Consider the following 19,980-nt stretch of genomic DNA (forward strand, 5'->3'; position numbering starts at 1 on the left):
GATGCTTCTTACGGAGCCACTCCTTAGTTGCCCTGGCTGTGTGTTTCGGGTCGTTATCATGCTGGAAGACCCAGCCATTACCCATCTTCAATGCTCTTACTGAGGGAAGGAGGTTGTTGGCCAAGATCTCGCGATACATGACCCCATCCATCCTCCCCTCAATACGGTGCAGTCGTCCTGTCCCCTTTGCAGAAAAGCATCCCCAAAGAATGTTTCCACCTCCATGCTTCACGGTTGGGATGGTGTTCTTGGGGTTGTACTCATCCTTCTTCTTCCTCCAAACACAGCGAGTGGAGTTTAGACCAAAAAGCTCTATTTTTGTCTCATCAGACCACATGACCTTCTCCCATTCCTCCTCTGGATCATCCAGATGGTCATTGGCAAACTTCAGACGGGCCTGGACATGCGCTGGCTTGAGCAGGGGGACCTTGCGTGCGCTGCAGGATTTAAATCCATGACGGCGTAGTGTGTTACTAATGGTTTTCTTTGAGACTGTGGTCCCAGCTCTCTTCAGGTCATTGACCAGGTCCTGCCGTGTAGTTCTGGGCTGATCCCTCACCTTCCTCATGATCATTGATGCCCCCCACGAGGTGAGATCTTGCATGGAGCCCCAGACCGAGGGTGATTGACCGTCATCTTGAACTTCTTCCATTTTCTAATAATTGTGCCAACAGTTGTTGCCTTCTCACCAAGCTGCTTGCCTATTGTCCTATAGCCCATCCCTGCCTTGTGCAGGTCTACAATTTTATCCCTGGTGTCCTTACACAGCTCTCTGGTCTTGGCCATTGTGGAGAGGTTGGAGTCTGTTTGATTGAGTGTGTGGACAGGTGTCATTTATACAGGTAACGAGTTCAAACAGGTGCAGTTAATACAGGTAATGAGTGGAGAACAGGAGGGCTTCTTAAAGAAACCAACAGGTCTGTGAGAGCTGGAATTCTTACTGGTTGGTAGGTGATCAAATACTTATGTCATGCAATAAAATGCAAATGAATTACTTAAAAATCATACAATGTGATTATCTGGATTTTTGTTTTAGATTCCGTCTCTCACAGTTGAAGTGTACCTATGATAAAAATTACAGACCTCTACATGCTTTGTATGTAAGAAACACTGCCGATTTTGCAGGTTATCAAATACTTGTTCTCACCACTGTATATGTGTGTGTGTGTGTGTGTGTCTATGCGCGGGCGTGTTTTGTCCATTGGCCTTATTGTATTTGTAGTGGTGTGTCAGGTGTGAGTTATGGACCTTGTCACACACCCTCATTCTGCTGTCCTTATGTCTTCTTCTCGTCCTTTGTTCTTTCACCTTGGTGTTGATTGGATAAAGCATCCATCACCTGCATGTGGTTCTCTGTTGGTTTTTGTTGTGTGTGCTGGTTGGGGGAGGGTGCACTACAGTGTGTGGTGGTAACTGTGTGGTTTGTTGCCTGAATTTTGGTTTCACCAGCCAGTCGACGTCTTTATTGCATTTGCACTTTGGTTTGTTGAATGCGGTTTACTGATGTCAACGTTATGAACGGCGAGTGCCCCATGGTGGCGGCGGTTATAGCGAACTCACGCCCTGTCAACGTGCATGCTCTTAACCTGTTGCTGATCACCCTGTGCCTCTGTACCCCTTTCTCTCTCCTGCCCTCTTTCTCGCCACCTCTGTTCCTCTCTCTCATCTTCCTTACCCTCTCTCCCTCATCTACCCTACCCCCTCCACCTCTCTCCCTCATCTTCCCCTTTCTCCCTCTGTCCTTCTCTACTCTTCCCCTTTCACTCTTTCTCTTCCCCTTCACTTCCCGCTCTCCTCTCTCCCCTTTCTAGGGGTAACCGTGAGAGCTCCAGCCGCGCTTCCAGCAGCCGCCAGAGCAGTACGGACAGTGAAATGAAGTGCCTGGAGCCGAGGCCCTGGAGCAGTACAGACTCAGACAGCTCCAATAGGACCCTGCGGCCCCCGGTCACAAAGGCATCCAGCTTCTCTGGCATCTCCATTCTAACCAGAGGAGATAGTCTGGGCAGCAACAAGAGCTCACAGGGTTCCTGCAGGGGCTCACGCACTGGTGCGTATTTTATGGCGAGCGTGCACACACACACACACACACACACACACACACACACACACACACACACACACACACACACACACAAGCATCTCCATACTGACCAGAGGAGCCAGTCTGGGGAGTAACGAAAGCTCACAAATTGTAGAGGAAAGAAATGCTGAAGTGTGCGGAAATGTTTAGGAACAGACAGTGCGGTTTCTGTGTTTTGACTTTTATCTCCTGCAGGTCTGCCCCTGGTGAGTCCAGATGGGTGTCCTCAGCCCCCGGCCCCCCAGCCTGGCCCCTGCCCTGGGGGTCGCAGCCTGCTGCCCTGCCCCTCCCAACAGGTCCAAACCCAGCCTCCCCAGACCGCCCTGCTGCCCACCCCACAGCAACACCCCTTGGGCAACCACAACCATAATCACAACCACATGATGGCTCAGGTGAGGGAGAAGCTCATGGCATGAACTTAATAAACATTTTTGTAGAAAAATGTAACTGGAAATTAGTATATTCTTGCATTTTTCCTCTTCTTTTGCCCAATAACTGCCCTCTGTGTCCTTACCTGAACTCTGTCTGCATCTCCTCCTCTCCTTCTCCCTCTCCCTCCATCTCTCCCTCTGTTCGCCGGTGGGGTCTCTGCAGCCAGCTCAGCCTGTGTCCTACTCCTCATCCTCCTGTCCCCAGGTTCTGCTGCCTGTCTCTCCTCCCCAGCAGTACATGGTACTACTACCATCCTGTCTCACCACATGTACTAACAGATACACCATGAACACAGGCCGTTTGTAAGGCCGTTGGTGTAAATGGAGAATTATCATGTTACCATGTCATTCGTCTAATGACTAATAGTGATTTGTTTATGCGACTGATAGTGAGAAAGGCAAGGTATGGAAGGCTCAGTAGCAGTGGAGTGTACTGTAGCCATTATACACTTACCGTCCAGTTAATTAGGTACCGCACCCCATTCACAAATGGATGAGTCACATGGCTTGTCACATAAAGCAGGCAGAATGCATCGAGGCATTAGAATGGGCAAAACGAGTGACCTAAGAGACTTTGAGGGTGGTATGATTGTTGGTGCCAGGCGCGCCGGATCCAGCATCTCAGAAACGTCCTCCCTCCTGGGATTTTCACGCAAGACCGTGTTTAGGGTTTACTGAGAATGGTGTGACAAACAAAAACATCCAGTCAGCGGCAGTGCTGTGGGCGAAAACAGCTCGTTGATGAGAGGGGTCGAAGGAGAATCGTGCAAGCTAACAGGCGAGCCACAAACGGACAAATAACGATGTAGTACAACAGTGGGTTGCAGAACGGCATCTCGGAATGCTGTTTTTGTTAGGGGGAGGTGGTTGCAAAAACATTGGAATGGTTTACTCGACCGACATTGGACAATTGAGGAGTGGAAAAACATTGCCTGGAACATGACAGCAAGTTCAGTTTACTTTAGTGGCATGCGCATTCGCTAGACCTTCTACCCAAAAGCACATTTTGGCATGAGATGGAACTGGCTGTTCACAGCATGAATGTACCGCTGTCCAATCTGCAGCAACTGCGTGATGCATGAACTAACATCCCTGTGGAACGTTTCCGACACCTTGTAGAATGCCCCGACTACTTCAGGCTGTTCTGGAGGCAAAGGGGTGTCCGAACCAGTACTAGATGGGTGTACATAATAAACTGGCCGGTGAGTGTATATACTGTTATACAGTGGGGTCCAAAATGATTGACACCCACGATAAGGATGATCAAACCATTTTCAATTTTTTTATACTGAGCTTTGTTCTATGCGCACGTTTTTATTGTATTATATTATTTTATACTACTACTCAGAGAAAGTAATAAAAACAATTATCTAAAAGCTAGGGGTCAATTGACGCCCCTCTTTTCAATACCTCACCTCGCGAGGAAAAAGGGAATTTTCTAAAATATTTTATGAGATTGGAGAACACGTTGGGAGGGATCTTAGACCATTCCTCCATACAGAATCCTTCCAGATCCTTGATATCCTTTGTGAACTTTACCCAGTATGTTTACGGTTTTCAACCCGTCAGTAACTCTAACCCCTCGTCTCTCTCTCTCAGGGTGAGGAACTGGCTCCCCAGTTCAGCCAGATGACTCTGAGTAGACAGGGTTCCAGCGAGGCCCCGGAGCCCCCCACCATGTACCAGACCCAGGGGCCCACTGTCCTCACCCAACACCCCCCACCCCAGACTGGCTACATCATGGCCACCACAGGCCAGCCCCTGGCCCCTCCGTCTGGCTACCAGCCTAACACTGGACACGCCCACCCCCCTCCTCTTCCACCACCTCCCTCCCAGACCGTCATGCAGCCCCCTCCACCGCCACAGGGATACATGCAGCCACCTCCCCCGCAACAGGTATTATATTGTTTTTTTGTTGTTGCAATCAGATGTTTGTAAAGCCCTTTTTACATCAGCAGCTGTGCACAAATATAATGAATACAGAGCCGAAGTTGGAATATAAGTTGACCGAAAGTACACACACAGCTTGAGAAGCTGGAGAGAGTCAAACACTTTTTGTTAGACAACTTTACCATCAAATGTAAGAAAATGTCAAGGGTGCGATTCCTGTGAAATCGCAGCTGGATTCACCCGCGGCGACGGTGTGACCGTGTCTCTCTCCCACTCAGTGCTGTGTGACTGGCTGTGATGTCTGTGCCATATTTTCTCTACCTCTATCTCTCTCTACACATCTCTACCTCTCTACACCTTGCTATATGTCTCTCTGCGTCTCCCTGCCGCTGCGTCTCCCTGCCGCTGCGTCTCCCTGCCGCTGCCTCTCCCTGCCGCTGCCTCTCCCTGCCGCTGCCTCTCCCTGCCGCTGCCTCTCCCTGCCGCTGCCTCTCCCTGTCTCCCGATACCTCTCGGTCTCCCGATACCTCTCTCTCTCTCTTCTCGTCACACTACCCTCCAGCCAAGTCAGTAACGAGGCGTTTGGATCCATAAAAGATTCATTTATATTCTGGAGGACAAAACCTCCACATCATTGACCCTACACTGGGGTTCCTACAATGCCCAAGTAGGAATTTGGCAAATAGCTGCACTGATGTCTCTTGCTGGCTTCGTGAGGAAGTGGCAGTTCTTTCAGCAGTTTTTAAGGTAGCTAGTGGCAGTGCTTTCACAGTAAGGAGAATACCATGGGCAGAGTGAGATTTCTCTAGAGCCCTAGTGTTCCTGTAGTGTGCATTTCATGACAGCCACTAAAGCTATAAGGCTCACAGCTTACAGATCTGTGTCTCTCGCAGAACTAAACAATAGGGAGCTAACTCAGATGGAGTCAAACAAGTAGGGTGGAAAGCAAGCACCCTGCACCGTCTGGGATAGTTTGTTGGATGTGCAATAGTTGATTTCTAGTTTGCTCCTCTATTCATGCACTTTGGTTGGAAAGTTTGTTTTAACTGAACTGTGTATTTCTCTCTCCCTCCCTCTACCTAACCCCCCCACAGATTCATGTGTCGTATTACCCCCCTGGGCAGTACCCCAGCACGGGGCAGCAGTACCGGCCTGGACCCATGTCTCACCAGGTGTCCTACCCTGCCCATACCCAGCACTCCCAGCCGATGCCCCAGCCCACACAGCAGTCAGGTCAGTACCATGCCCATCCCTCTCATCTACCGATCTGACTGTCTTTACAGTGCTGTGCAGTTTAAATTACATCCGAACACGTCCTTGTTCACACACCAATTTAGATGAATCTACTTGCACCCAATACAGCTGTTTTTGAGAGCCAATTACCAGATTTTGAACAGGATCATTAGCATGTCAAATTCCGATTTTGTTGGGGGGCCAAACGCCAACTACATTTCTACACTTCATATTAAAATGAAGATGCACAGTTGCGTGAGAATCTTGCTTAGATCCAGTAGTGTGGGTGAAAAGTAAGCAGGACTGGGGAAAGCCAGGACTCCTGTACACTGTGTTTTTCCTGAATAAACATTTATCAACAGTGTGTTGCGTTTTAGGCATTAAAACCTTCATCAAGGCGTTGATGACCGACTCGCTGCCTACCTGATTTGGCAACACTGTATATGAGAGTCCGTTCGGCCACCCAGTCAACACGATCAACAGAAACAACACCAATAAGGTTCAGATATCTAAAATATTTCAAATCAAATGTTATTTGACACATGTGCTAAATACAACAGGTGTTGACTGTACAGTGAGATGCTTACTTACGGGCCCTTTCTCAAAAATGCAGTTAAAAAGAAAGACGATGTATAAAAAAAGAGGAAATGGTAACACAATAAATAACAATAATGAGCCTATATACAAGGAGTACCGGTAAGTCAAAGTGCGGGGGCATTGGTTAGTTGAGGTAATATGTACATGTAGGTAGAGTTATTAAAGTGACTATGCATATATGATAACAACTGAGAGTAGCAGTGGTGTAAGGGGGGGGTGCAAATAGTCTGGGTAGCCATTTTGATTAGATGTTCAGGAGTCTTATGGCTTAGGGGTAGAAGCTGTTGAGAAGCCTCTTGGACCTAGACTTGGCGTTCCGGTACTGCTTGCCGTTCGGTAGCAGAGAGAAGAGTCTATGACTAGGGTGGCTGGAGTCTTTGACAATTTTTAGGGCCGGCCTCTGACACCGCCTGATATAGAGGTCCTGGATGGCATCCTGGATGGCTTGGCCCCAGTGATGTACTGGCCCGTTCACACTACCCTCTGTTGTAGTGCCTTTCGGTTGGAGGCCGAGCAGTTGCCATACCAGGCAGTAATGCAACCAGTCAGGATGCTGTCGATGAGGAGGATCTGGGGACCCATGCCAAATCTTTTCAGTCTCCTGATGGGGAATAGGTTTTGTCGTGCCCTCTTCACGACTGTCTTGGTGTGTTTGGACCATGTTAGTTTGTTAAGGATGTGGACACCAACGAAGTTGAAGCTCTCAACCTGCTCCGCTGCAGCTCCGTCGATGAGAATGGGGGCGTGCTCGGTCCTCTTTTTCCTGTAGTCCACAATCATCTCCTTTGTCTTGATCACGTTGAGGGAGAGGTTGTTGTCCTGGCACCACATGGCCAGGTCTCCGACTACTTCCCTATAGGCTGTCTCGTCGTTGTTGGTGATCAGGCCTACCACTGTTGTCATTGGCAAACTTAATGATGGTGTTGGAGTCGTGCCTGGCCGTGCAGTCATGAGTGAACAGGGAGTACAGGAGGGGACTGAGCACACACGCCTGAGGAGCCCCTGTGTTGAGGATCAGCGTGGTGGATGTGTTGTTACCTACCTTTAGCACCTGGGGGTGGCCCTGTCAGGAAGTCCAGGATCCAGTTGCAGAATGAGGTGTTTAGTCCCAGGGTTCTTAGCTTATTGATGTGCTTTGAGGGCACTATGGTGTTGAATGCTAAGCTGTAGTCAATGAATAACATTCTCACATATGTGTTCCTTTTGTCCAGGTGGGAAAGGGCAGTGTGGAGTGAGTCTTATGTGGATCTGTTGGGGTGGTATGCAAATTGGAGTAAATCCACTAAGCGCAAACCAGATAGAATGGCGTATCGCTGCAGAATGCTGTTGTAGCCATGCTGGTTAACTGTGCCTTGAATTCAAAATAAATCACTGGCAGTGTCACCAGCAAAGCACCATCACACACCACCTCCTCCATGCTTCACGGTGGGAACTACGCATGCTGAGATCATCCATTCTCCTACTCTGCGTCTCACAAAGACACGGCGGTTGGAATGAAAAATCTCAAATCAGACCAAAGGACAGATTTCCTCCAGTCTAATGTCCATTGCTCGTGTTTCTTGGCACAAGCGTCTTCTTCTTATTGGTGACCTTTAGTAGTGGTTTCTTTGCAGTAATTCGACCATGAAGGCCTGATTCATGCAGTCTCCTCTGAACAGTTGATGTTGATATGTCTATTGCTTGAACTCTGTGAAGCATTTATTTGGGCTGCAATTTCTGAGGCTGGTAACTCTAATGAACTTATCCTCTGCCATTCCTGTGGTGGTCCTCATGAGATCCAGTTTCATCATAGCGCTTGATGGTTTTTGCGACTGCACTTGAAGAAACTTTCAAAGATCTTGGAAGTGTTCCGGATTGACTGACTTTCATGTCTTGACGTAAAGATGGACTGTCGTTTCTTTTTGCTTATTTGAGCTGTTCTTGCCATAATATGGTCTTTTACCAAATAGGGCTATCTCCCTTGTCACAACACAACTGATTGTCTCAAATGCATTAAAGAAAGAAATTCCACAAGTTAACTTAAGGCACACCTGTTAATTGAAATACATTCCAGGTGACTACCTCGTGAAGCTGGTTGAGAGAATGCCAAGAGTGTGCAAAGCTATCATTAATTTCTTACGGATCATTGGGACGCTAGCTTCCCACCTCAACAACATCCGGTGAAATTGCAGAGCGCCAAATTCGAATTACAGAAATTGTCATATTAAACATTCTTGAAAATACAAGTGTCATACATCATTTAAAAAGCTTAACTTCTTGTTAATCCAGCCGCTTTGTCTGATTTCCAAAAGGCTTTACGGCGAAAGCACACCATGCGATTATCTGAGGACAGCGCCCCGCACATAAAAGCATTACATACATTTTCCAACCAAGCAGATGCGTCACGAAAGTCAGAAATAGCGATAAAATAAATCACTTACCTTTGAAGATCTTCATCTGGTTGCAATCACAAGGGTCCCAGCTACATAACAAATGGTAATTTTGTTCGATAAAGTCCTTTATATCCCAAAACAGTAAGTTTCATTGGCGCGCTTGACTCAGTAATCCACCAGTTTCCCTCATTCAAAATGCATACAAATGAATCCCGTAAGTTACCAATAAACTTCTTCCAAACATATCAAACAACGTTCGTAATCAATCCTCAGGTACCCTAATATGTAAATAAATGGGAAAATTTAAGACTGAGAATACCGGAGACCATTACCAGAGATAAATAACGAAGTGCACGCCCTCACCGGAACGCGCAACAAACACTACAGCCAAAATGGGAGCCACTTAGAAAAACTACAAATTCTAGCAATTTTTTCAAAAAACAAGCCTGAAACTCTAAAGACTGTTGACATCTAGTGAAAGCCATAGGAACTGCAATCTGGGAGGACTTCCTTTTATATTCCCATTCCCAGCCATTGTAATCAGAGGTGAGCTGAAAAAAATTTGTCATCGGGTTTTCACCTGCCATATCAGTTCTGTTATACTCACAGACATTATTTTAACAGTTCTGGAAACTTTATTGTGTTTTCTATCCAATACTACCAATATTATATGCATATCCTGGCTTCTGGGCCTGAGTAACAGGCAGTTTACTTTGGGCATCTCATTCATCCAAACTTCCGAATACTGCCCCCTTGCCCGAAGAAGTTAAGGCAAAGGATGGATACTTTGAAGAATCTCAAATATTAAATATATTTTGATTTAACACTTTATTTTGGTTACTACATGATTCCATATGTTTCATAGTTTTGATGTCTTCACTATTATTCTACAATGTAGAAAATATTAAAAATAAAGAAAAACCCTTGAATGAGTAGGTGTGTCCAAACTTTTGCCTGGTACTGTAGGCATGGGTAAACGTTACTAGGCAGTCAGAATAGATAATAAACAGATTAGCAGCAGGGTGAAGTTTGAAAGTGTGTGTGTGAAAGTGTGTGTATGAGTTTGTAGGTAGAGTCCAGTGAGTGTCAATGCGGGCAGCCGGGTCAATGCAAATAGTCCAGGTAGCCATTTGATTAACTGTTCAGCTGCCTTACGGCTTGTGGGGTAGAAGCTGTTCAGGAGCCTTTTGATCCCAAACGTGGCGCTACGATACAGCTTGTCTTGTGGTAGCAGAGAGAACAGTCTATGACTTGGGTGGCTGGAGTCTTTGGCAATTTGTAGGGCCTTCCTCTGACACCGCCTGGTATAGAGGTCCTGGATGGCAGGGAGCTTGGCCCCAGTGATGTACTGGGCCTTACGCACTACCCTCTGTAGCGCCCTGCGGTCGGATGCCAAGCATTTGCCATACCAAGTGGTGATGCAGCCAGTCAGGATGCTCTAAATGGTGCAACTGTAGGACTTTTTGATATCTCTTTACACAAGGATCAAGGTCAGCTAAATAATGGTTACCAGGATTAAATGGCTATTTTAGTTACCACATTGTGTAATTGGGGAGAACAGTACTGATGCAATGAGTTCCCGAAAGTTACCATGATTATACTTGTAGGACCCTGAGCATTAAGGCTGCAACAAGCCTACCCCCTGCTATACTGTCTTTGGCAACTTTTTAAGCTCCAGACCCAGGTCTTCCTTGGCTTTAGGTATACATTTCTTTCTTTCTAGACAGCCTGTGTTAACATAACCATGACGTGATATGGTCGTCACCAGTAGGTACAGGGATAATAGGAGTGCTGCATTCCCAGAATACACTCACACACACACCTGTATTAACACACTGCATGTTGTCTCAAGCAGGTCTCCAGACCATGATGCCCAGCCAGCAGCCCCAGTACCAGGGGATGATGGGAGTACCCCAGCAGCCCCAGAACCAGACCCTCATCACTAACCAGAGGCAGGGCATACAAGGACAGATGGCAGGGATGATGGTCCAGTACCCACAGATGCCCTCATATCAGGTACAGTAGGCCCTCAAGTCAATTCAATAAAACTTGATTTATTCCCTCAGGGGCAATTAAGAAAGGCAAATTGCCTGTCAACATAGGTGTATTGAATTGACTTGAATTCCATTCTCTGATGATGTGCATTCTTAAATCACGAAAGTGTACATGAATGTTTCAGTGTTCCTCAAGGCTCTGTTTTTATTGAATATGCCACCTCTGTGATGCTATTCCTAGTGTCAATTCTTTTAGTGCTATGTCGACGATGGGCAGCTGTACATTTCAATGAAACATGGTAAAATAACTACAACCCTTTTCTTGATAAAAGTCTTAACCGGTTTGTGACTCTTGTCTATTTAAGACGTGGATCTAAAGAGGAGCCAGACAACTTCTCTCTTCGATTATGAATATTTATGAATATGTTATTTAGTTCAAAGACAAAACCCAGAACATAAATGAACCCCAATAGCCTTTCCCAAGTCAAGTATTCCATTGTCATTAGTTTATGCCCTGTTCTGGTTAAGCGATATCTACAGTATATCACCTTCTACATCTACCATCAGGTGCCGGTGGCCAATGAGTCTCAGCAGGTGGTACAGCAGCAGTACCAGCAGCAAGTCATGGTGCCAGTCAGCCAGTCTCTCCAGACTGTCCAGGGGGTACAGGGACCCATGCCAGGCCAAGGAATGCCCATATACTACAGCGTCATCACCCCCACACAACAGAACAGCACAAGGTAGACGCGTAAAATAAGATTTATTATATAAGTGCTTGATTTTGAATAGGAAAAACTCCACTACTCCCAACATGTCACACACACCCGGGTGATGCCACAGCAGACATTTTGAGCTAGAACCCTAGATAACTAATACTTATTGAGAACAAGTTACAGCTCACTTGTAGAAGTAACAGAAATGTAATAAAGTACGCTTAAAAAACAGAAGCAGAGTAACGGTCTGAATCCATCCAGGTGTGAATTAAGTTGTCTAACACTATCTGTTACAAGACGTATTCTGCCAGTGCGTCTATCTGTAACACATTCTCCTGCTGACACGTCAACCGCTTGAATGCACGCTTAAGTGTTTGACACCCTGAGGTCATTAAACTATTGAATAGGATAGAAACTCACAAGACGGGAATCAATAAGCAACCTCTTGAACACTTGAATCTGTATTTTCTGTGACTCTCTCTCTCACACACACACACACACACACACACACACACACACACACACACACACACACACACACACACACACACTTGCTGCTTTCACATTCCTTCTACACGCTTGCTAAACAAAATATTTGCATTGTAATTGAAGCCTAGCAGACCGCAGCTTGTCGACGTGATATGACTACCGTCTGTGCATGTGGAGGGCTGCCAAGTGCTTACACAGTGTGTGTCGCTGTGTGTGTGTCTCTTTCCCAGCCCATCAGTGGGGTACCTGCAGCCCAACTCAGAGCAGTACCAGATGAGCCAGTCTCCATCCCCTTGCAACCCTCAGCAGATGCAGCAGCAATATTCAGGTGACTGTTCATCTGGTACACAAGAGATGTTTTCGGACTTTGTTGATTTACGTCAATCAGCTGTGTTAGTACTGGCCTTGACATATAAGCCTAGACATATAAACCTAGACCAGCGTTGCGTTTAGGAGGTTGCAACATACTGTACATGGGCCATTGCAAATAGAAATGCCACAAAGAGAGCCAACATTATTCTTAACTCTACGGAAAGTCTGTTCTCCACTATATATTTTTCAGGACACTTGACAACATTGTGTCATACTAAATGTGGCCCTGCCTGGATTGAAGAACACTGCTCTACTGTGTAACTATATTCAACTTTGTCTGTATGCTACAGGAGTGCCGCCCCCAGGCCCCGGGGTGATGGTCATGCAGCTTAGCGTCCCCAACGGACCGCAGCCTACCCAGAACCCTCCTCTGGTACAGTGGAACCCCTGCAAATACTACAGCCTAGAGCAGAGGCCCAGCAAGCCTGGAGAACTCTACAAACCTGACAACGCACAACAGGTACACTATACCACTATACTCATACCTCTCTCACTCACATACTCTCACTCACATACAATACAGCATTCACATACTGTGTAGCATTCATGTAAAGGATCCTTGCAGAGTTCTGACCCCCCCCCTTTCCTTTCCAGGCCAGTACTCAGATGAGCAGTCCCCTGGCCTCCCCTACCCAGTCCCCCACTCTCTCCCCCTCAGGCAGCGTGAGCAGCGTCTGTCCTGGCCTCGGCCCCCTGCCCCTACTGTCACAGTTCCCCCGGCCCGGACCAGGGCCTGCACAAGGTAACAACACACGGACACACACACAGACATGCAGTCACACACAGTCACGCTTGTGCACACACATATGTATATACAATGCATTCTGAAAGTATTCAGACCCCTTGACCTTTTCCACATTTTATGTTATAGCCTTATTCTTCTAAAATTGACAAAAAAAATCCCCCTCATCAATCTACACACAATACCCCATAATGACAGCAAAAACAGGTTTTTATAAATTGTTGCACATTTATCAAAACATTTATCGAAATCACTTAAGTTATTATTTAAGTATTCAGAACCTTTGCTATGAGACTCAAAATTGAGCTCAGGTGCATCCTGTTCCCATTGATCATCCTTGAGATGTTTCATCTGTGGTTAATTCAATTGATTGGACATGATTTGGAAAGGCACACACCTGTCTATATAAGGTCCCACAGTTGACAGTGCATGTCAGAGCAAAAACCAAGCCATGAGGTCGAAGGAATTGTCTGTAGAGCTCAGAGACGGGATTGTGTCGGCACGAATCTGGAGAAGGGTACCAAAACAGTTCTGCAACATTGAAGGTCCCCAAGAACACAGTGGCCTCGATAATTCTTAAATGGAAGAAGTTTGGTACTAACAAGACTCTTAGAGCTGGCTGCCCGGCCAAACTGAGCAATCGGGGAAAAGGGCCTTGGTCAAGGAGGTGACCAAGAACCTGATGGTCACTCTGACAGAGCTCCAGTTCCGCTGTGGAGATGGGACAACCTTCCTGAAGGACAACCATCTCTGCAGCACTCCACCAATCAGGCCTTTATGGTAGCGAGACTGAAGCCACTCCTCAGTAAAAGGCACATGACAGCCCGCTTGGAGTTTTCCAAAGGGCACCTAAAGTACTTTCAGACCATGAGAAACAAGATTATCTGGTCTGATGAAACCCAGATTGAACTCTTTGGCCTGAAAGCCAAGCGTCATGTCTGGAGGAAACCTGTCACCATCTCTACAGTGAAGCATGGTGGTAGCAGCATCATGCTGTGGGGATATTTTTTCAGGGACTGGGAGACTAGTCAGGATTGAGGGAAAGATGAATGAAGCAAAGTACAGATAGATCCTTGAAAACCTGCTCCGAAGTGCTCAGGACCTCAGGCTGGGGCGAAGGTTCACCTTCCAACAGGACACCGACCTTAAGCACACAGCCAAGACAACGCAGGAGTGGCTTCGGAACAAGTCTCTAAATGTCCTTGTGGCCCAGCTAGAGTCCGGACTTGAACACAATCAAACATCTCTGGAGAGACCTGAAAATAGCTGTGCAGCGAGGCTCCCCATCCAACCTGACAGAGCTTGACAGGATCTGCAGAGACGAATGGGAGAAACTCCCCAAATACAGGTGTGCCAAGCTTGTAGTGTCATACCCAAGAAGACTTGATGCTGTAATCGCTGCAAAAGGTGCTTCAACAAATTACTTTTTACATTTATTTATCCATTTGAAAAAAAATCTAAAAACCTGTTTTTGCTTTGTCGTTATAGGTGTGTATTGTGTGTAGATTGAGAGAGAAACTATTTAATCATTTTTAGAATAAGGCTGTAACGTAACAAAATGTATAAAACATCAAGGGGTCTGAATACTTGCCGAATAGACTGTACACTGAGTGTACAAAACATTAAGGACACCTGCGCTTTCCATGACAGACTGACCAGGTGAACGCTATGAACCCTTATTGATACCACTTGTTCAATCCACTTCAATCGGTGTAGATGAAGGGGAGGAGAAAGGTTAAAGAATGATTTTAAGCCTTGAGACATGGATTGTGTACAGGGTATGGTAGTAACTCAATATTGGGAAGATCAAACACATTTTATTGGTCACATAGCAGATGGTATTGCGAGTGTAGCAAAATGCTTATGCTTCTAGATCCGACAGTGCAGCAGTATCTAACAAGTAATATCTAACAAATTCCACAACAAAACCTAATACACACAATCTAGTAAAGGAATAAGAATATATAAGTATAAAATATATGGATGAGCAGTGACAGAGCGGCTAAGATGCAATAGATGGTAAAGAATAGATAGTGAAGGATACAGTGCCGTTGAAGTCGGAAGTTTACATACACCTTAACCAAATACATTTAAACTCAGTTTTTCACAATTCCTGACATTTTAATCCTAGTAAAAATTCCCTGTCTTAGGTCAGTTAGGATCACCACTTTATTTTAAGAATGTGAAAAGGCACAATAGTGATTTATTTCAGCTTTTATTTCTTTCATCACATTCCCAGTGGGTCAGACGTTTACATACACTCAATTAGTATTTGGTAGCATTGCCTTTAAATTGTTTAACTTGGGTCAAACGTTTTGGGTAGCCTTCCACAAGCTTCCCACAATAAGTTGGGTGAAATTTGGCCCATTCCTCCTGACAGAGCTGGTGTATCTGAGTCAGGTTCCTAGACCTCCTTGATCGCACACACTTTTTCAGTTCTGCCCACAAATTTTCTAGAGGATTGAGGTCAGGGCTTTGTGATGGCCACTCCAGTACCTTGACTTTGCTGTCCTTAAGCCATTTTGCCACAACTTTGGAAGTATGCTTGGGGTCATTGTCCATTTGGAAGACCCGTTTGTGACCAAGCTTTAACATCATGACTGATGTCTTGAGATGTTGCTTCAATATGTCCACATAATGTTCCTTCCTCATGACACCATCTATTTTGTGAAGTGCACCAGTACCTCCTGCAGCAAAGCACCCCCACAACATGATGCTGCCACCCCCGTGCTTCACGGTTGGGATGCTGTTCTTCGGCTTGCAAGCCTCCCCCCTTTTCCTCCAAACATAACGATGGTCATTATTGCCAAACAGTTCTATTTTTGTTTCATAAGACCAGAGGACATTTCTCCAAAAAGTACGATCTTTGTCCCCATGTGCAGTAGCAAACCATAGTCTGGCTTTTTTATGGCGGTTTTGGAGCAGTGGATTCTTCCTTGCTGAGCGGCCTCTCGTTTTACTGTGGATATAGATACTTTTGTACCTGTTTCCTCCAGCATATTCACAAGGTCCTTTGCTGTTGTTCTGGTATTGATTTGCACTTTTCGCAAAGTACGTTCATCTCTAGGAGACAGAACGCATCTCCTTCCTGAGCGGTATGGCGGCTGCATGGTCCCATGGTCCCATATACTTGCGTACTAATGTTTGTACAGATGAACGTGGTACCTTCAGGCATTTGGAAATTTCCCCTGAAGGATGAGCCAGACTTGTGGAGGTCTACAATTTATTTTCCTGAGCTCTTGGCTGATTTCTTTTGATTTTTCCCATGATGACACGCAAAGAGGCACTGAATTTGAAGGAAGGCCTTGAAATACATCCACAGGAACACCTCCAACTGACTCAAATGATGTCAGTTGGAGGTGTACCTATCAGAAGCTTCTAAAGCCATGACATCATTTTCTGGAATTTTCCAAGCTGTTTAAAGGCACAGTCAACTTACTGTATGTAAACTTCTGACCCACTGGAATTGTGATACAGTGAAATAATCTGTCTGTAAGCAATTTTTGGAAAAGTTACTTGTGTCATGCACAAAGTAGATGTCCTAACTGACTTGCCAAAACTGTAGTTTGTTAACAAGAAATGTGTGGAGTTGTTGAAAAACGAGTTTTAATGACTCCAACCTAAGTGTATGTAAACTTCCGACTTCAACTGTATGAAAGCCTTCAGACAGATTTAAACATGTTTAAATTAGTTTCCCCACGACTGCGCCACCAGCGCACATGCGTTGTTCCCCAGCCAATCGCGCAGACCAAAGAGCCGGTGATAAAGGAGTTTGCTTCTGCTGCAGCCTTCGCTGTAAAATATAACGCGGCGCTTCGGTTAAGATAAAAGCCTGGTCCTTTATCTTTCACCCACTTCCACACTGACCTGTTCATGACCTTTCCATTTCGCCTTTGGCCAGCCACCAATAGGCCCCGAGAACCTGACTTTGCATTACTCACCTTACCCTTATGGCTGGCACCTGACCCAGACACACACACACACGTACCCATCTCATGCATAACATGCCCTCTCACTAGTGCTGAGCAATTAGTGCTTTTTGAGGTCGATTACGGTGCAATTTTTCTTTAAAACATTAAATGCACTATGCTTTATGTGGGTAGAATGCTGTAACACAGAATGAAACAATTAATAAAAGTCACATGATGGTTGTGACTGCCCATTACTGCTTATCACTTAACCAAAATGTATTTACTTTAATGCAATATTTCATGTGTATATTACAATTGTTTTATTTGATGACTTTATTTCATTCCAGGTATTTTAATATCTATTGAGCTGCTACTTATGCTGTCTGACAAAATCACTATTTTAATAGTTCTTCCAAGTAAATAAGGTTTACTTTTTTGACTGACTGCTGAGTACAAACTATCAATCACTTAGATCATGTATTTTCTTGCGCATTCTTGTCACAGACCGGACAAGTACTGAATGCGTGCATTGGGTTAAGGTCATAGTTTATTGCAATTTTTTTTGTAATTATCAATGTGGAATATTGGCCTGTTGGAAACTGCAACTCCCTACTACATTGCACAGTTCAGGTTTGATCTGATTTACTTCTCGCTCACAGAAGAACAACAAACTAAATGGAATTAAAATAATTGAACCGACATTAGTCAATTCGTTTTTGATCATATGTTTGTGTTGTGTCCCGTGTGTGTGCAGGTGATGGGCGCTACTCTCTTTTGGGCCAGCCTCTCCAGTATAGCCTATGTCCCCCTCTCATGCACAGCCAGACAAACTACAGCTCACATCAGGTACTACTTCTCTCCATCCCTCCATTCTCACCCTCCTTGAAGCGCACTGCCGTTACCCCATCCATCCATCCCTCCACTCCATTCCTGCATATCTACTAGCCTGTAACCTTGTTGACACTTTTGCTGTTGGTGTGTTGCAGAGTCAAGTAGGAATAAAGCATGGTGCGAGAGGGAAGAGGCAGACACTGAAGTCTCAATCTACGGACCTGGGCACCACTGACGTAGGTAAGACAACAGACACAGACGTCTTCATTACGGTCTATGTTGTATATCTACAGTATATTTTGTCCTTTCACGATCCAGATGACCTCGACTCAAGGTTTGTCCCTCTACGATTCAATACACTTGACTTACGTCCTGCACACACACACACACACACACACGCACATCCAGAACACAAATACTTGATTTTTGTATTAACTCATTTATTTCATTTTATCAGGCAGGTCATTTAAGAACAAATTCATATTTACAATAAATGGCCTGGAATGGGTCTGAATGAATACAGTAGTATAATATAGTAGTTGTATTAGTGTCTGATCTCTCTCCTCCCTGTCTCCAGTGGTGAGTCGGGTGCTGGAGGTGACCGATCTCCCGGAGGGCATTAGTCGTCCAGAGGCTGAGAAGCTCTTCAACCAGCTTTCCATGTGTGGTGCCAAAATCCAGTGGCTCAAGGACCCGGTGGCAACGGGCTGTGGCGTCTATGGTGGCCCGGGAGTGCATCACGGCCCTGGGCATTGTACTGGGGCTGGAGGGGGGAAGGGCGACGGCCCCGGCGGTGACTCAGCTCACCTCTACACGGTGGTGGCTGTGTTCCCCTCCACCATGGCTGCACAGAGTGCTTCTTTTAAACTCAACAACAGTGGGGTCAGCCTCTTCAAACTGAGGGCCGCCAAAAAGAACTATGACCTGAGAGTACTGGAGAGGGCCAGCTCCCAGTGAAAAGAGAGGGGGATGAAGAGAAATACTTTTGGGAAATGAGGAGTGGAAAGGAGTTGGACTGAGGGGACTGGACAGTTTTTGGACAAACGAGAAAAGATAAGACGTCACACATTAAAGGGATGGGGTGAACACAGAACACAAATGGAGAGGATGGTGTTTGCAAATTCTAAGATAATAGTTTTTGTTTTTGATTGTTTTATTTTATATTATTGATACCTGAAGAGCACATAAGACACGTGCGCATGTGGATCACTGTTGCCATGTATGGGTGCCATCTCACACACACACACACACACACACACACACTCTTATGTACAGACAGGCAACAGGATCACGTAGCACACCCCTGAACACACTGGACAGTTCAACCTCAGTCCATCCTTCCCCTGCTCTCCTCCAGCCGTCCTCCTTTTTCTGTCTATACTTTCTCTTTCCTCCTCCTCGCTCTCCCTCCCCCCATCGCCCCGCTCTTAGGCGCACATATTTATGCCGTCACTCTTTCTTTTTTTTCTTTCTATTACCTCTCTTACCCTCTCGCCACTTGTCTCATACTCTTTCATGCTCTCTTCCTCTGCATACCCCCACTCTCTCCTCTGGCTTTCTGTTTGCCTTATACTGCTGTTGTGGGTTTCTGTATTGCGCTATTTTTCTCAGAGTATTGTTCTTTTGCGGTTCGATATATTTATATAAGTGATGTAAGGAATAAATCTATATATTCAGTGATTTTTTTTCAGTGGGTAAGTTTAGGATCCCCTTTATGATACCCTCTCAACCTGTTCCTTCTGCCCCCTTTTCTCCTACCTCACAACTCCAAATTACCCCTTCCTACCCTACCCCTCTTACCCCGTTTCTATCATACCCCACTACCATATCCTCCTCTACCCTTACTCTCCCAACCTACCCCATTGTCCAAATGTAGCCTGTGCCTCCCCCTACCCTGTTACTTCTTACCCATTCTCCCCCACCCCACTCCCCATAATTACCCCTTTCCTCCGCCCCACTATCCCAAATTACCCCATTCACCCCTACCTTACGACCCCAATTTACCCCATGTGTCCCCCACCCCAACTACCTCTTTCTCCCCTACCCCTCTTATCCCAATATACCCCACAACTTACCTCATTCTCCTGTTGACCCTCTAACTCACTCTCTCATCCTCATTGTGCTTGTGTCTTTCGTTGACAGCTGTGCAGAACGTATCAGAATAAATAGTTAAAAGTGCACAATGATTGCATAATGTCTGCTGTAAATTTTATTTAATGTTATTCTTTTGTTTGTTTTTAAAAATATAAAAGCAACAAAAAAAATGTCTGTCGTCATTGTTTGAACAGATCTGGGTGGAATCTTTGCTGTTAGATTTATTTAAGC

At 45.6% G+C, this 19,980-nt stretch overlaps 1 protein-coding gene across 14 annotated transcripts in view; it reads left to right on the forward strand.

Moving 5' to 3' along the window:
- LOC106582671 (R3H domain-containing protein 2) overlaps positions 1–19,384 on the forward strand; it is a 117,914-nt gene extending 98,530 nt beyond the window's left edge. For 12 of the 14 annotated variants that reach the window (XM_014165955.3, XM_014165960.3, XM_014165957.3 and 9 more), the window contains 13 exons: positions 1,812–2,047; positions 2,276–2,472; positions 2,675–2,752; positions 4,111–4,407; positions 5,496–5,634; positions 10,459–10,619; positions 11,165–11,337; positions 12,030–12,127; positions 12,462–12,631; positions 12,766–12,913; positions 17,579–17,670; positions 17,811–17,895; positions 18,233–19,384. In XM_014165955.3, the coding sequence (XP_014021430.1) occupies positions 1,812–2,047; positions 2,276–2,472; positions 2,675–2,752; positions 4,111–4,407; positions 5,496–5,634; positions 10,459–10,619; positions 11,165–11,337; positions 12,030–12,127; positions 12,462–12,631; positions 12,766–12,913; positions 17,579–17,670; positions 17,811–17,895; positions 18,233–18,612 (2,254 nt within the window). In that variant the 3' untranslated portion in view covers positions 18,613–19,384. The remainder of the gene's footprint in view (positions 1–1,811; positions 2,048–2,275; positions 2,473–2,674; positions 2,753–4,110; positions 4,408–5,495; positions 5,635–10,458; positions 10,620–11,164; positions 11,338–12,029; positions 12,128–12,461; positions 12,632–12,765; positions 12,914–17,578; positions 17,671–17,810; positions 17,896–18,232) is intronic. The other 2 variants (XM_014165965.3, XM_014165963.3) reach the window with 2 other exon arrangements.
- Positions 19,385–19,980: the final 596 nt, after the last annotated feature.

Source organism: Salmo salar, chromosome 22 (assembly GCF_965601325.2).
Source record: "Salmo salar chromosome 22, fSalSal1, whole genome shotgun sequence".
Classification (NCBI taxonomy): domain Eukaryota; kingdom Metazoa; phylum Chordata; class Actinopteri; order Salmoniformes; family Salmonidae; genus Salmo; species Salmo salar.